This window comes from Ascaphus truei, chromosome 17 (genome assembly GCF_040206685.1).
Source record: "Ascaphus truei isolate aAscTru1 chromosome 17, aAscTru1.hap1, whole genome shotgun sequence".
NCBI lineage: Eukaryota > Metazoa > Chordata > Amphibia > Anura > Ascaphidae > Ascaphus > Ascaphus truei.
In genome coordinates this window covers 36,521,790-36,539,751 of record NC_134499.1, presented here as the reverse complement: position 1 = coordinate 36,539,751, position 17,962 = coordinate 36,521,790, and the positions used below count along the sequence as shown (strand labels likewise).

The following is a 17,962-nucleotide window of genomic DNA, read 5'->3' as shown; positions in this document are numbered from 1 at the left end:
TCCTTACCTATAGGTAAAAAGTAAGGATATCCCTGCTTCAGCACAGGTGGCTCAGTCAATGATTGCGCCACCTGTGCTGAAGCAGGGATATCCTTAAAACCTGACCTGTTGGCGGCCCTCGACGCCTGGAGTTGGCCACTCCTGTTGTAGCATAATGCCATGTTATCGTCCAGTAACCTGATGCTATGCCAGCTTGTCTTCTATCCAGACCCCAAAAGCTGAAGTGGAGAGAAACGCAGGAAGTTGTCTGGCAGTGACGCCATGTAATTGATCCCTAACTGAAGCGTTCGACCCACCCCGGACACCGCACAATCCCTGTATCATTATGTTCCAATAACATGCATTTAGCCTAATGAGATGTCGTTTGGACGCTGTTTTTGCATATAATAAGATACCATGTCTGGTTCGGAGTAACGCCAAGTATTGGTAAAACTTAACTAACGTAGCGTTAAACCTCTGTGTTTCCTTTGACTGACGGTAGTTTTAATGTTAGAACACCTGCTTAGCATAGAAAGTGCATGTCATCATCACTAAAGTCCGGTTTAGTTACCGCTATGCTTTTTACCGGAGAAAACGTGGCTTTGCATTGTCATTGTCCTTTGAAGACACACCGTTGGTGTTGACGTGACGTGACCACCATGCTAAGTGACTTAACTGAGCTTCATGGATCTGGGGTCTGGATGTATGTGTTTAAAGGTTAATATAACTACACAAACCACACGTATAAAATAAAACGTGCAGAGCAACACGCATTCGCGCTTCTCTCGCGTTCATTGATTGCCTGCCTCTGGGAAAGCCATTCACAGCTGCGGAAACAGATCCAGCCTGTGTGCTTTCTCCCAGGAGCCCTTGCAAATGGCATCATGCTGCTAATTACGGTCAATGCACAACCTCAGCCATCCTGCAGTCTGACCTCCCAGCCATTATATTACCTGGCCCTTCAACACAGCGGTACAATAATTGTGATGAGTGTATTGCTTATAATTGTGGTTATACCCCTTAGTTGTGCTGTGATATAATGCACAGGTGCGCAAACTGTGGGGCGTGAGATTTTTGGGGGGGGCGCGGCGCTTACAGAGGCCCTGCGCTCTTCCCGAAGGCATTTAAATGAAATGCTAGGGGAGCAGTGAAGGCCGCTGTAAGTTTCCTTAGGGCTCGTTCAGGGTGCCTGCTTTGGCATATGGAGGGCGCGCGTTGCTGGTGTAGGAGACGTCCGATCATCCCCTGCCGACAGCCTGGGCGTTCTGTCGTTCAGTGGGCGTGTCTTTGACGTCACATCCTAATCCTCCCGGCCACAGACAGAGAGCAGGGATGAGGTGTTGCAGCCTTGAAATCATTCTGAAGAATGATTTCATTGGCTGCCTTGGTCCCTGTGACGCTGCTTCAGCTGCAGTAAACGAAATTTTCGTTTACTGAAGCTGTCGTCAGCGGCAACTCCTGGCTTCGGAGGCAGGGCAGTAGCTACCCTGACAACAAGTATTCAATTTGAATACTTTGTTGCTCACGGCAGCACGCACGTCAGCACGCCCGCCCGCCGAAGCCAGCACCTTGAACGAGGCCTTACCTTGGCTTCGGTGACTTCTGGCGACGAGGTGTCATGTGACATAACATTGTGACGTCAGAACACTAGGGGGGAGAGCAGGCAGGGGGGGCGCAGGGGAAAAAGTTTGCGCACTTCTGATATAATGTATATTGACTAATTTGGCTGATGAATATGTGTTTGCTTCTGTTCCTGTTCATTGTTGGAATGTCCTACAAAACAAGGTATTTCGAGCCATAGAGGGCTGACCGCACAAGGGACAGGATTCGTGGAACAATGAGGTCTTTGTTTAGTGCTCTTTATGTACAGTACATAAGATGCATTGTTCTTCCTTCACTGACTTCTATACATAGTGCAGACAGTGACTCATACTGAACAAATTGGTACAATGTTTACCATATTCCTAGCTCTCGCATCAAATAGACCCTTTTCCAGGTTATTCCAGGTCTTGTGGTTCCTCAAACATTACATGAGGTCATCTGTTTAGACTTGGGATTGTTTCCATCTGGACTTGATTGTGTCACACATTGTTACATTTGTAGGGGGTTAGCAAAGCATCCGTGCTTAATTTAACTCATTTGAAATGATGTATACCATTGCAATTCAAATGAGTAGCCTACTATAATAACAGTTTAAAGCAGGGGTATGGCAGCAGAACACTGGGCTCTGTGAAGGCTCCGCCAGGTCGCAGCCAAAAAGGCAATAATCTGCACACAAAGGCACAAGTGGAGCAGGGGGAGCTAGAGGAGAGGCTCCTTAGCATTAAAGTCAGATCCCCCCCCAAAAGATAGGGGGGTTCTGTTTTGGTGCTGGGCAAAGTGAAAGCAGAGTGCTGAGCTCTGCAGGAACCCAGCTTGTAATCGCCCAAAACAGCACTAACCTGAACAGAAAGTGACCGGCGAGGAGAGAGGAATGGGTCCCGAGTGAGATGGATGGAAAAATATCTCTCAAAAAATTCCAAGATGCCTCCAAAGCAGCAGCAGCAGCAGCAGCACCGTCCTGAGAAGGCAGAGAAGAGAAAGGAAAAACCCAAGGTGGCTGCTGACGTCATGGAGCAGCATGCAGAGAATCGGCAGGATGTCTCTGGCCCGCAGGAGAGTAAGGGGCACAGAGAGCATGGTGAGGCGGCCAGAGCTGTGCGGAGGGAAATCATGCCAACTCTGACCAAGGCTGCGATTATACAGAAAAACGCCTGTGATGTCGCCCGTAGTGAGACCGCGCGGCGCAAAAAAACAAGCTTTATACAAACGTGATAAGTGGCTATACCAAATTCAACCGTCTCCCCGCTGGCTACTGCAAAATTTGATTTTGCGCCGCTACGGGCGACACCACGGCCGTTTTGCTGTATCATCGCAGCCTAAAAGCTTTGAAAAGCTGCAGAGAGCCATAGAGGATCTTAAAGGGAAACCCGCCTCCCAGCGCACCAGCAGAGGGGAGGCTGACAATAGAGTGAGTGACCCGGAGGAAAACTCTGCAGCACGGCAACTAGAAATGCAGACTGTAAAAGGAAAGATTTAAAACCAGAGACAAAACATAAAACACAGACAAAGCTCAGTTTTAGCACATCCAGTGAGACTCATACACGGTACAGTGCCTAAATATATATGTATAAATATCTAATAAGTAAAATGGTCTTTTAGTTTGATATTTTTGGCCAAAATTGTTGTAAGCCCCTGAGCCAACGCCACGGCAGACCACATATCAGGGGTCCCTAACGCTAATATAAATTCTTAATAACCTGTGTAATAACAGGAAGAATGATTTATAGTAAATCTGTCAATATTAGTTGCAAAGTTCTGAGTCTGACTGAAGCTTTTATTAACCTGTACATTACCAGGAAAAGCACTCTGTATTAGAGATGTCACAGCCAAACTGCAAGCAGGCAAGTTCCCCTGAGTGGAAGATGCTATGGAGTGAGCCCATAACCATTTAAATGTGGGAGGGGGTGAGCTTAAATTAGGAAGGAGGTTGCCACCCTCCAATCAGCCATGACTAGCTGGACAAGAATTGTAAAACATACTGGACACCTAACAAGCTCCTATTGAACCCCCAAAATGACCACAACATATATATAAGCATATGAGTGTCACAGAGGAGTGCTACTGAGCATGGCAATATATATTTAAAACCAGAGACAGAACATAAAACACAGACAAAGCTCAGTTTTAGCACATCCAGTGAGACTCATACACGGTACAGTGCCTAAATATATATGTATAAATGTAAAAGGAAAGAACCAGTCCCTGGAGGAAAACATGGCCGATCTGGAAAATAGATCACGGAGAAATAATGTAATGTGCGCATTATTGGGATCCCACAGTCTGCGGAACCAATAAAATTAATGGACTTTTGCTCCAAATGGATACCAGAGACACTGGGAATGCCTCGTCGTGGAACCCGGGTCAAGATGGAGAGGGCCCACAGACCTGGTCAGATCAGACCTATGAATCTGAGATATACTACATACAAAGTGGGGAGCATTGCCGCGAGAGATCGCAGATAATATGTTGGTAAGGGACACTTACGCAGTAGGGTGGACAATAAGGTAGAATGCGGGATTATCTCTAAATTTCTGCCTATTTTGGGAAATGCAAACTTCCTCCCAGGACAAAATCAGACATCCTTTCAATTGTGGCAAGGCAAAGGTTTAAGGTGTATAGGACATCTGACAAAGGAAGACCAGGAAAGGCTCCTTACCTTTGGGGAATGAAAGGAACAGTGGGAGATACCTAGTTCACATGGTTATTCGTATGCACAGGTGACACATTATTGTAAATCACTGGGGGACTATAAAAAGGAAGTATTGTCAAATAATATTTTTGATACATTTTTTTTAGTCTTTCCAGAGAGAATAGATGCACTACCGGTATATCAGATCTGTAGCAAAGCTTTATCCGTGCACATAGTAACAGTATTAAATAATGGCAATAGTATGTTCATAAGTTAAAAAAAAAAAGACAATTTTTCTTCATTTCATTTTTATTTATTGCAAGCAACAGTACTTCAAGCATCATGAGACAGGTATATATTGCTTTACAAATGGTTTTTGTATCGGAAAAGTTCTAGACAAAATGAACCTTTTACATAAGCTGCTAACATTTGCAGTCAAAAAGGTGAATTTAAGTTGCGCGCTGAGTAAGGTTGGGTTACTACATCGCCGCACATAAGCGCAATTACGTTTAAGGTTTCCGTACATCAATTTTACACCAAAAATGCCATTTGTGACACTTGGTACTTGGACCCTTTATAGTCTGTGTATCACATCCAAGACCTCATTCACCAAGTTGTAACCTATTAAGCGTATCACTGCCACTAGATCACGTTGGTCCCTTCGTGAGACTTTGCCTTTTTATATTGTGATGACGTCATTGTGAAATAATCATCTTCTGATATTGGAGGTATCGCGGCAAAAGAAGCTGCGGTCAGATTTCAGCCCGGATTTATGAATACGGCAATTTGCTGCACAGCGGCGTCTGGATAGGAAAGGCTGATGGGATTATCTTCCCGACCTGCGCTTCTCTGAGAAGAGGGATCTTATTCGTGATATAAAACCATTTGCTGATTTTAACTGCACCTCCACTGGAAAGTGATCACTGACATCCAGAGCCTGTAGTATAACGAGATAAAAACATCCTTTTTTAAATTTACTCTTAACATTGCTTTTCGGGGATTATTCTGAGGCGTGAGAAAAGGTAGCTGCTTAGGACCTATATGTTGAAAGTAATTTATATTAAAGAGGCAATCTAAGTGGCACTTAAATAAAACATATATTTTTGGTTTTAATATACGCAGCCTTTATTTATTTATTGCCTTTATTGAAAAGTTGTTACCTAAGCTGCCGATCGATTAGTTCTACCGTGATCAATCAGCAAAATCCTACTTCCTAGGAATCACTAAATGGCTGCCATTCAGTTTCAATCAATCCTTCAGTCAGTGTAACTCAGCAGCTACAATGTATTCTTATATTACTACGGTAACATTATCTATTGTTGCAGTTTGCAGCTCAAACTGCTGGGAACATTGGCAACAAATGATCACAAACAGGAAAGTGTTGCAAAGATCTTGCACTGCTAGGGAAGTGGGCTAAACCCAGCTATAGAAACCAAAGGATGCTCAGTATATTAAAACTAATTAAAAATGGCATTAAGAGTTGAATTTTAAAAAAAATGTAGTAAGTAAGCCTCCTCCTTCCAGAGGCTTCATTGGGCTGTAGCCCCGACGCTGAAGCCTTCCCTGATGCCGACCCCAGCATGTGACCTCGACCATCCCTCCTGTGCCGCCTGCCTTGAGCCCAGCCTGTGTCTCCGACCATCGCTTATGTGCTGCCTGCCTTGACTCCGAGCCTGTGACCCTAACCATCGCTCCTGTGCTGCCTGCCTTGACCCCAGCCTGTGACCCCAACCATCGCTCCTGTGCCGCCTGCCTTGACCCCAGCCTGGACTTCGTTTACTCTGCTATCTCCAACCCCGACCCGGCTACCCACGACGACAGAATCCGCAATCTGGACCCGGCTTCGCGGTCTCAGGTCGGTGTTTCTCTATCTCCACCTCAGCCTCGCTGTCCGGTCCCGGTTTGTGGCGAGTACGTCCGTTACAATTGTGCACAGTGGATTTTGCTTTGCCAGCACTATCCTTACAAGTGCATAAATATTATTTATTTTCATTCTGGAATTGATTAAAGGTATTGCACCAAGTCAGTGGTGTTTTTTTTGCTCATCTATATTTAAGTAAATAATCATGAAATCTTACCTGAACCTCAGTCAATCCAAAAGCGTCCTTGAAATCAAATACAGCTGCAGACTGTGGCACAATAGAACTCATCAGTTTCTCACCGTGGACCACGATTCTGAAATGATTGTGTCACAAAGTGATAGCGTGCAGAACATATCCAACTCAGTCAATACACATTTCTTTTTTCATTAAGATTCTATGTAATAATTGTTTTCATTCTTCTTATTCCACATAAGAAGCAAAGAAGTGTGGGAGGCGTGCTGGTCCTTTCTTCCACGCAGTAACAGAGGGGGGAGAGGGGGTAGCGGGTATGATGCCTTTTATTGGACCAACAAGGAGTTGATATGTTACAACCTTTCCAACCTCTCGGGTCCTTCATCGGGTGACCCACATATAGAAGTTTGTACACTGTTCCGTGCTGGCCTTAATCTCTGGACACAATTGGGCTGTTGTAGTAGCATCATAGTTAAAGAAACCTACCTGTTTTATTTTTTCTAATTGTTTTTCATGTCTGCTCTGGAATGTTTTACTTTTTATCCTGATTGTAAATGAAGCAACTTCAGACTTTTTCTCTGCTGTGTAAACCACCAAATACTTGCTGGTAAAAAACGACCAAACTCTTCTCTTCACAAGTAAATAATCTTGAGTTTACCCTACATTATTTGCTTTCAATTGTGGCATCAAACGACCCTCCAATCGACATAAAGCCCACCCCTTGATTTGCATGCAATTAAAAATATCTGGTCTAAAAAAATGGCAGAACAACATATAAGGCAGGAATGCGCAAATTGGTGGGCGCGAGAGATTTTCGGGGGGGGGGGGAGGGGGCGGCGCTTACAGAGGCCCAGCGCTCTTCCCCAAAGCATTTAAATTAAATGCCGGGGGAAGCGCATGCAAGGCCTCTGTAACTCACCTGCTCTCTGGCGGCTTCTGGCAACGTGTCGCCATGGCAACGCAGCATCAAATGACGCCGTGAGGTTACATGACGTCGTGATGTCAGAAAATTCCGACGATTAGGTAAAGGGGGGGTGGGGGGAGAGAGCAGGCAGAAACGCCAGCAAGAAATGAGAGCCGTTTGCTTTATGTTTTGATGGATGTGTCGTGTCAGTTTGTGGCATTTGTTCGGGACCCAAAGGCGGTGTACATTTCCTAAAACCTTATAGCATTAAGACAGATATACTGGAGGTGTGACTATACTTATTAATGCCCACTATATATACTCAGAATGGGTCGTTTCAGTGTGCAGCAGCGAGCAGCTTTGCCCCTTCACTCATGAAACGTAATTCAGCCGCCACGTTGTGTTTAGCAGTGCGAGTGAACAAGACGGATCATTCTACGGTCCATCGTTGCTAGTGTAAGGAACAAGTTTCCTCGTTGGTACACAAAAGGATAAACAAAATGGGAAATTTTTAATTGCACTTCATGTGAGCGGTTACCTGTCATACGCACAGTGCGTGCTGCTCCTAACTGTTGTGTCATTTTTGTCACCAATTAACCAAGTAAACTCTGGGTTATTTCTGAGCCGTATGTTCTTCCATTGCTTCTTGGGAACATAACCGCAGTCTGCGTTAAAGTCGCCCATGAAGATAAAGTTCTGTGGAACAAGATACACATCGGGTTAAATAAGGACGATTGGCCAGTTCCTTCCAGCCGCCGATCAGTCACAAAAAGGCAAATCCCCTGTATCCCTGAAAATCCGAGTCACAGATTACAAATCCGTGGTCAGGTGAGGGAGAACTTTCAATTTAGTAGTATCTCCAGTATGTGCTGAAAAAGGGGCACACCTGATGCACCCTGGGAGATATGCTAATCCCTATGCAAAGTATATTTCAATGAGTCCCACCCGCACTTCCTAATAGGATTTACATACCAGCTATATAGAGTTTATCCTGCACATTATTACAGTGATATATTATTACATGTGAGACTTTGCATGGATGTGTGAAACAGTGGAAATAGCATGGTGTAGTCATACATAGACAGGCTACTGGTTTATAGCCACAGAAAGTTCCTTTTGGTTTCCAAAAAGAGGATATTAAGAAAGTTGTCATATGATAAACAGGAACAACGTGCCCGGAATGTGTAGATATGGTGGATATAGGAGGCCTGATACATCGTTCGTTCCAAATGAAGTATACGTTTGTGCAGAAAGCCGTAAGGACCCGGACTAACCTTTGATTTCCATTTCTGTTTGACATCAACAAAAACATCATAAAGTTCATCGATTTCACGGACTGATGCTTCAGGTGTCGTGTGCTGTGGGACTATCACAAACTCTTTGACATCTTTATCATGAAACATAACAGGAGAAATATATGTTAGAATTCAGAAGTCGGAGACTACAAAGTTGTATTAAAGGAGCAGTTCTGCCTACAGGAAACAGGGGGTCTCCAGAGGTAAACGGCGTTAATGCCCGCCCTTGGGACCCTCTGTTTCAACATATCAACTACTTGTTGGTCCAATAAAAGGTGTCATACCCCTTCCTCGCGCTCCCTCCTGTTACTGCCTGGAAGAGAGGACCAACGCAGCTCCCCGCCCTTCTAGACCACAGTTGGGTATGATTTGACTATCATATTGCTATTTATAGGGTTCTTTTCCGCTCATTACTTCATTCATACACCTATTCAGGTTCTGCCTGGGAGTAACGCCGCCTTTGGGTAAGATGTTTTACGCCATGTTATTTGAAGCTTAAGCAGGGCAGTGCTAACTTCACATGTCGTTAAGCCTGTGCTAATGAGATTACTAACGGACGTTATTTTCGCATATAATTAGCTTTGTGTATTTGCGTTAACCTCAGAGAATATAACATACATTATGGATTTTGAGAACAGTATGTTATGAGCCCGGAATTAACAGAGCTGTGAATCTGGGCCTTGGTATAATTTATTTTTGTATCCTGTAGTACAGGGGGGGGGGCACAACTTCAGTCCTCAAGCCCCCCCCCCCCCAACAGGTCAGGTTTTCAGGATATCCCAGAGTCAGCACAGCCTCTGAGCCATCTTTGCTGAAGCAGGGACTGATTGAGCCCCTATGCTGAAGCAGAGACTGATTGAGCCACCTGTGCAGGAATATCCTGAAAACCTGGCCTGTTGGGTGGGGGGGGGGGGGTGAGTACTGGAATTGAGCATCCCTGCTGTAGTAGAATACGCCAAAGTTTATAGCATAACTTACTCTCCTTTTTATGCCCGGAAAAAGACCATTTGGGGTCGCAACGTCGCCTTTTTCTGCGTCTCATGATAAAAGATTTGTATTTTTTGATACTGAGTTCCTACATTGCATCGAGAACTCGCTGCTCTTTCCAGTGGAGACTGTGATTTTCGCTGCAGAGCTGGTGGTTTTATTGCATTCCTTTGTATTTAAGTTTGTAAATAAAAACAAGAATTAATACTTCACCGACTTACATTCCAATGTCTGGGTACATTCTAAGTGCTATAAAAGCATAAACTGACATCCCAAATCCTAGGGTTCTTGTGACACTGATTGCTCACCTGATCTGGGTGCCTGAAACCAAACCACAAAGGGTTCCCTGGAAAATGCATCCAAGTCCCCCGGCTGAAGATCGGGATACTGATAGGTTTCTTTCACCGAGACCAGCTCCTTCCTGGGAAAACAAGGAAAGTCAGGGTGTCTGTGGGGTGCATCGGAGATGCACCGAAAGTAGGTGTGCAAATCTCATCGTTCATTCTTACACATTGCACACATTACAGATTTCTACCAATATTGTGTGGACTGCAATTGATAACATGTTAGTGTCACTTGTCATTGTGTAATGATTATTTCTACATGGCAAAGATATATCTACAGAGTGTTATTTCTTTAGAACAAGGGTGCTCAACTCTAGTCCTCAAGTCCCCCTCCACCCCCCCCAACAGGTCAGGTTTTCAGGATATCCCAGCTTCAGCACAGGTGGCTCAATCAAAGACTGAGCCCCTGATAGAGCCACCTGTGCTGAAGCAGGGACTAATTGAGCCACCTGTGCTGAAACAGGGATATTCTCAAAACCTGACCTGTTGGTGGGACTTTAGGACTGCAGTTGAGCATCCCTGTTCTAGAACAAGCTCTCTACAGAATGTTAACAGAACAAGCTGGCAGCATCTGTCTTTAAATAAATTGGTTACTTACCTATAAATAAATGCGTATTGTTCTTTATACGTCTTGCGTCCAAGCCTTTCGCTAATTACATAATGGAATTTGTCTCCTGACTTTGATTGGCTATAAAAATAACAATAAATAATTTGTAAACATTCAAACATTTTCTCCTTTCTTGCCACTTGGTCTAGAAGTGACCATGAGTGGCGTCTACAGATGGTCCGCGGATAATGTAAAATCTTGTATATTTAGATATCTCTTTCCATACCTGTTGAGTTTCTCCATTAGAGGTGGGAAGACTTTGTTACCGCTGTCCTTAATTTCCATTAGCAGCGTGATGTCACAGCGAGAAATTACCTATAAATAAGGTCGCTATCAGTTTGTGCTCCTCCAAGTCAGCATTATATGGATGTCGGCTGGATATTACAATAGTTTTCGACTACATTTGTGTCAGGACCAGGGCCGACGACCAGGGGGGAGAGCAGGGACCGCTGTCCCGGGCCAGGTGCTGGATGTTGGGCTAGCCAGAGGTTGGGCTCAACATCAATGTCCGGCTGCTGGGCCCCAGCTCTACCCCCTGGTGTAGCCCAGCCTCCCATGTAGGCCCCACCCTCGCACGTAGGCCCCACCCTCGCTCACGCACCAAACATCAAGCCCGCCCAGAAGTCAGGCCCAACTTCCACATCTTCCCCCCGGATCAGCACCGGAGGGGTCCCCCCTCCCCAAGGTAAGGGGAGTGTGTGTGGGTGTGTTCAGTTACAATGTGTATGGGGGTGTTACTATGTGTATTGGGTAGGGGGTAACTGTGTATTGGGGAGGTTGGGCGAGTTGTGTATTGGGGAGGGGACGGGGGTTGTGTATTGGGGGAGGGTGCAACTTCCGCATCCGCCTGCGGGATAGGCACGCAGGGTAAGGGGGGGCGGGTGTATTGAGGGAGGGGGTTATGTGTATTGAGGAGGGGGAGAGGTGAGGGAGTGGGAGAGAGAGAAAGGGGTGGGGGAGAGAGAAAGGAGAGGGGGGAGAGAGAGGTGAGGGAGGGATAGAGAAATGGAGGTGTGAGGGAGAGAGGTGGTTCTCGCAAGACGTCGACACTTGGGGGGGAGGGGGGAAGCCGAGTGGAAGCTCTAGTCCTGGGCCCGGGAACGCCGCCTGCGGTCCTGAGCAGGTCCGTTAAGCAAAAGATCAGATGTACAGTGATGTAACACTTGCACTGTCCGAAGGGAAAGCAACACATGCAAAATGAAGGGGATTCCTGCTTTTCTAAGGTCACTTATAAATAGTTTTAAATGCAACCTTCTCATTATTCTTTGGCATTCACACCAGATGTTCCAGATATTTCGCAGATGAAAGCTTATAGCCAGAAGAATGTACTTCGCTGAAATGAAACTTTCTCTAACAAGTTGGTACTAGCCAATAAGTCATCAAATACCAGGGTGCCTAGCCTTTAATTATACAATAGGCAAGTCATATGTGTATTTCTGCTCTCCTGTTGTGCTGAATGCATATAGCATATATACTGTCCTGTTCCTATCATTCCTCTATTACAGGACCCTCACCCTATAACTGTCCTGTACCTATCATTCCTCTATTACAGGACCCCTCACCCTATAACTGTCCTGTACTATCACTCTATTACAGGTCCCTCACCCTATAACTGTCCTGTACCTATGACTCCTCTTACAGGATCCCTCACCCTATAACTGTCCTGTACTATCACTCTATTACACGACCCTCACCCTATAACTGTCCTTTACTGATCACTCTATTACAGGACCCCCACCCTATAACTGTCCTGTACCTATGACTCCTCTATTACAGGACCCTCACCCTATAACTGTCCTGTACCTATGACTCCTCTTACTGGATCTCTCACCCTATAACTGTCCTGTACCTATGATTCCTCTATTACACGACCCTCGTCCTATAACTGTCCTTTACCGATCACTCTATTACAGGACCCCTCACCCTATAACTGTCCTGTACCTATGACTCCTCTATTACAGGACTCTCACCCTATAACTGTCCTGTACCTATGACTCCTCTATTACAGGACCCTCACCCTATAACTGTCCTGTACCTATGACTCCTCTATTACAGGACCCTCACCCTATAACTGTCCTGTACCTATGACTCCTCTTACAGGATCCCTCACCCTATAACTGTCCTGTACCTATCACTCTATTACACGACCCTCACCCTATAACTGTCCTTTACTGATCACTCTATTACAGGACCCTCACCCTATAACTGTCCTTTATCGATCACTCTATTACAGGACCCCCACCCTATAACTGTCCTGTACCTATGACTCCTCTATTACAGGACCCTCACCCTATAACTGTCCTGTACCTATGACTCCTCTTACTGGATCTCTCACCCTATAACTGTCCTGTACCTATCATTCTATTACAGGACCCTCACCCTATAACTGTCCTTTACTGATCACTCTATTACAGGACCCCTCACCCTATAACTGTCCTGTACCTATGACTCCTCTTACAGGATCCTTCACCCTATAACTGTCCTTTACCAATCACTCTATTACAGGACCCTCACCCTATAACTGTCCTGTACCTATGACTCCTCTATTACAGGACCCCCACCCTATAACTGTCCTGTACCTATGATTCCTCTATTACACGACCCTCGTCCTATAACTGTCCTTTACCGATCACTCTATTACAGGACCCCTCACCCTATAACTGTCCTGTACCTATGAATCCTCTATTACAGGACTCTCACCCTATAACTGTCCTGTACCTATGACTCCTCTATTACAGGACCCTCACCCTATAACTGTCCTGTACCTATGACTCCTCTTACAGGATCCCTCACCCTATAACTGTCCTGTACCTATCACTCTATTACACGACCCTCACCCTATAACTGTCCTTTACTGATCACTCTATTACAGGACCCTCACCCTATAACTGTCCTTTACCGATCACTCTATTACAGGACCCACACCCTATAACTGTTCTGTACCTATGACTCCTCTATTACAGGACCCTCACCCTATAACTGTCCTGTACCTATGACTCCTCTTACTGGATCCCTCACCCTATAACTGTCCTGTACCTATCATTCTATTACAGGACCCTCACCCTATAACTGTCCTGTACCCCTCTCTCCTCTATTACAGGACCCTCACCCTATAACTGTCCTGTACCCCTCTCTCCTCTATTACAGGACCCCTCACCCTATAATTGTCCTGTAACGATCACTCCTCACAGTATGCGGAAATCTATTATTATTTCTCGTTAATTTTGCTACTAAATCCAATCATATAATCTGATTAATACATCTTGGAATATTATTGTAACTGCCAATCTGCAGTAAAACTAGGATCTGCCGTCCGCGTAATACACTAAGATATTATAAGGAGATTTTGGGCAAATAAATCATGTGACAATTATTTCGCTGACAAAACGTGTTACATATTGTATCAAGTGATGTGATGCATATGTATTGATATCTTAATATAGTTTCCATCTAGGTACATAGCGCTTTACAATACACGTGACATAATAATATAATGGGAACATCATGGGAATAAGCGCTTCAGACACAAACCTTTAGGAAAAGGAGTCCCTGAGCCCAACAGCTTACAATCTAATAATATATTTCTGCTGGTAAAATGTGTTATCAATAAATATTGGGGAACGCTGTATCTGTCCCCTGAGGTGTTACTCAGAGGCGGCGTCCTGCAGCCGATATAAGGGATTAGGGACATACCTTCACAATGACATCCATGACTTCGCCTTTGGCTGCCTTAGATTCTCCAAAGGATCTCACATTGAACGAGCAAATTCTGAGGGCGAGAGCCCCGGTAACGGAAACCGAGAACAGCAAAGAGAAGAGCAGCATGTTTAACGCCTCGGGGAGAACGGGAGAGTGAGAAATTTGGTGTATTTGCCTCTTTGTGAACCACACGAAGTGAGAGCTCTAAGTTCAATATGAACAAGCCCCCTGTGTAAGGAAACAGGAACAGCAGCTTCTCCCCGTCCCACTTCTGTGCTCTGATCCCCCGTCCCACTGCTGTGCTTTACCACAGGAAAGTCCCACGTCTGTGCTCTGATCCCCCGTCTCACTTCTGTGCTCTGATCCCCCGTCCCACTGCTGTGCTTTACCACAGGAAAGTCCCACTTCTGTGCTCTGATCCCCCGTCCCACGTCTGTGCTTTACCACAGGAAAGTCCCACTTCTCATTATTATACTGGAAACTAATAGAAACCCCCTTCGCCCCCAAAGGTTCCTGTAACTGGTAACCAAGTACTTAACCCCTGTACTGCCAGAAAGGTTTGCAACTCATGGCTTGCCCCCGATATGACGGTTCTACGACTTCCAAAATATCCAGTAGAAATCGTTCAAATGTTTTTCATCCCCTGAGGAAGTGACGCAGAGTCACGAAACGCGTAGGGAGGAGGAGCTTAGTGTTTTGAGCCGGTCCAGCCACCATAGTCGACCCGACGCTGTGAGAGCGCCCTGCATTGCCACACCGCTGATGTCACCGGTTCGTGAGCTGCGGGCAATGACATCCAGTAGGTCTCCCCATTGCGCATCAGGCTGTCGACAGGTTGCGGACGGCATCCGTGAGTCATAGTACTATCCCCCATTTATTGTAAGTGTGGGTAGTTTGAGTTTTTAATTTTTAAATAAAGTTTATTACGTATTGCACCATCTGTGTCAACCTTCCCTTCCTGCATGGGTATGCAGTATCCGCTTTCCCTGTGAGTGCGAATGGTCGTACGGAAGGAAGAATCACTGCGGCCGGTCACGTGGGATCCGTGAACTATCGGGTTGAAGTGAAGACATCAGTACAGATTCTCTCCCCTGTATGCACAAGCCATTATCTTGTAAGTGGGGTTTCAATGTCCATTGTTCTGGTTAGGGGCAAGAGCTGTTGCATACAGGCATACCCCGCATTAGCGTACGCAATGGGACCGGAGCATGTATGTAAAGTGAAAATGTACTTAAAGTGAAGCACACCTTTCCCCACTTATCGATGCATGTACTGTACTGCAATCGTTATATACGTGCATAACTGATGTAAATAACGCATTTGTAACAGGCTCTATAGTCTCCCCGCTTGTGCACAGCTTCGATACAGGTAGGGAGCCGGTATTGCTGTTCAGGACGTGCTGACAGGCGCATGCGTGAGCTGGCGTTTGCCTATTGGGTGATATGTACTTACTCGCGAGTGTACTTAAAGTGAGTGTCCTTAAACCGGGGTATGCCTGTATTGCGCAATTGGTGTGTTTCTTTTCTGTTTCTACAGAATCACTGTGGACATCGTTAAGCAACTTATCACCCACCTGGAACTTTATTTACCAATCTTAAGAAGCCCCCATTTGAGACTGTTTCATTTGGATTACGGTATCTTGGACATTAATTCTAGCGCCGGGAACTCTTATTTTGTATTTGCACTTTTTGTTAACAGGTTGGAATTGTCTGTTTTATTAGTCCCCTTGGCAGCTTCATTCTCCATCACCCAAGTGGTGACTATCACTCACTTAATTGTGTGTATATATATCACGTTCACTTTGATGTAGGTTAGCGCTTGTAGTGGGTATTATTGTTGCTTGTTTAGTTTTTCATACTCGCTGCAGCACGGACATAATTTCAGTGGAACAACCGCAGAACTGGATTGGGCAAGTGACAAGTGGTCTGCAGCACCGAGACGGCATGAAACCGCTGCAAAACGGAGCTGAAAATGCACGGCAGTTACGTTGCGCGCATCAAGACAGAACGCCATGCACTGCTGCACAAACCTACGTCTGAAAAATGGCGATTTCCCCTCCACCCCTTCCCCCCCCCCCCGCAGACATTGGCGTTCCCTGCGAACGTGGCGTGTCTTCGCAGCCACGGATATTCGAGGCTCAGTCTCCAATTCGCCTCTCTCTTTTGTTCCATCAGAAAAAATTTGTGCACGAATGTTCAAACGTTGGAGCGCGACTCTCTGCACATTGGTATCGATGGTATAAACATTGATCGGCGGATGTTAAGCCATTCGCCGAACAGTGACGGCAAAGCGAAAACAACGGCGGTTTTAGGAGTACACGTCCTAAAAATGTTACTGTCCAATCCGCCTTCAAAGATTCATCCGCCAATTTCATTTCGTTCAGAATACCACAGCAAATTTTCGGCTCGAATGTTGACCAATTTGCCCATATCTATACGTAAGTGATATAAATATAGGGGACTGTCCCCAGTACAAACACGTTTTACTCAGTACCGTGGCATTTTGGCTGTAGGGAGGAGAAACCGGTTGTTCTACATACTGTATATTCAACGGAGTCCCTTAGCACAAGCTCCCTGAGTTTAATGGTTATGGCCCAAACGCTAGGACAATACTGCTATTACCAACCTAACGGTGTGTTATCATCATTTCATATCAAGTCCTCTATTTTGACCCCAACTGTGACACCCGGCTACGGGATGGGACATTTGGTCACGGCAGCCTCCCCGCAACCAAGTCCCCGCCAGCGTTCGGCCAAAGAGGGACACTCCGTCGCTGCATACTCAGGACAGGGGTTTTTAGGGTAGTGGGTTTGAGCAGGGGTGCGCAATCTTTCTCCCCTGTGCCCCCCTGCCAGCTCTCCTCCCCTGCTTGCCCCCGCCTTGGCTCTGGCGTCACAACGTCATGTGACGTCCCATTGCCATGAAAACGCTGTGTCACGTTACCCCTTGTCGCCACAAGCCATCTGAGCAAAGGTAAGGGACCCCCGGCATTTCATTTAAATGCCTTTGGGAAGGAACCGTCTGGCAACACTGTTGCCGGTAACTGCACGTGTAACATGCTCCTTTATCTAAGACCCGATGGCCTAAGTGAGTTTGGAAGAGTTTACCCAGAATCCTTACACCATCTAGCAGTGTGCGCTTACATTGTGTTCGCTACCTTAACGTTACCATATTTACACATGTGAGCTACTGGTTCTCTCACTACTGTGTGGTGCTCCTTGTGCTACACTACCTAGGCATCAAGTTTTTTGCATAGCATATTAGATCAAGGGGGCAGACCAGGCAAGGGCATCACTATCAGCAAGAACACTGCCTGAGGATCTGGGGGGTTGCTGATATTGGGTATCACTCCAGCGACAGTGATTATTTAGCTAAACACTAGAGTTCTTGCTCTTATTAAAGGGTCAGTGGATATTTTGATCCACATCAATGCTACTAATACGTCCATACATTTAAGTTCTTATTCCAGTAGCTTATCATTGATCCAGAACACATCATAATGTATATACATTAGGATCACTTATGCGTTTAATTGTCGTTTTAACACTCATTTTAATTGGATACTAATAAAGTTTATTTTAATATATTCATCAATCACCCAGCAGGGGGCAGAGTGCCCTTACTCGGCTCCTGTTTCGTGTTTAGTTTCTGCAGGAGCTAAACCTGTGATATTCACGCTCAGCATTTCCAGAAGATGAAGTTATTGTATGATACCAGATTGCGACACACTATAAAGGTGTTACACAAGGGGCAAAGTTCACTGGATCTCCGTTACAGCGCTATTCCGCACTGATCGACATATATTTTTTTTTGCATTTTATTTTTTGACCTACTTTGGCCCAGATCCACTAAGGGGTGCTAAG

The 17,962-nt window shown here is 45.5% G+C and overlaps 1 protein-coding gene across 1 annotated transcript; it reads right to left on the bottom strand.

Annotated features, from left to right (window-relative positions):
* Nucleotides 1-4,525: 4,525 nt before the first annotated feature.
* On the bottom strand, nucleotides 4,526-14,302 carry DNASE1L3 (deoxyribonuclease 1L3). Its single transcript, XM_075574812.1, has 8 exons — nucleotides 14,095-14,302; nucleotides 10,628-10,716; nucleotides 10,393-10,482; nucleotides 9,759-9,871; nucleotides 8,443-8,555; nucleotides 7,707-7,864; nucleotides 6,289-6,385; nucleotides 4,526-5,147 (listed from the first exon to the last, which is right to left on the bottom strand). Exons 1-8 carry the CDS (start codon nucleotides 14,224-14,226, stop codon nucleotides 5,037-5,039), a joined length of 903 nt encoding a protein of 300 aa, XP_075430927.1. The 5' UTR covers nucleotides 14,227-14,302; the 3' UTR covers nucleotides 4,526-5,036.
* Nucleotides 14,303-17,962: the final 3,660 nt, after the last annotated feature.

Bases quoted from the DNA above. Each gene is read 5' to 3' on its own strand.
- DNASE1L3 (XM_075574812.1), bottom strand. From the start codon at position 14,226: ATGCTGCTCTTCTCTTTGCTGTTCTCGGTTTCCGTTACCGGGGCTCTC. The intron at 8,556-9,758 runs GTGAGCAATCAG...TTCATGATAAAG, and splicing joins GTTTCAGGCACCCAGATCAG to ATGTCAAAGAGTTTGTGATA. The intron at 7,865-8,442 runs GTTAGTCCGGGT...CTTGTTCCACAG, and splicing joins AACAGAAATGGAAATCAAAG to AACTTTATCTTCATGGGCGA.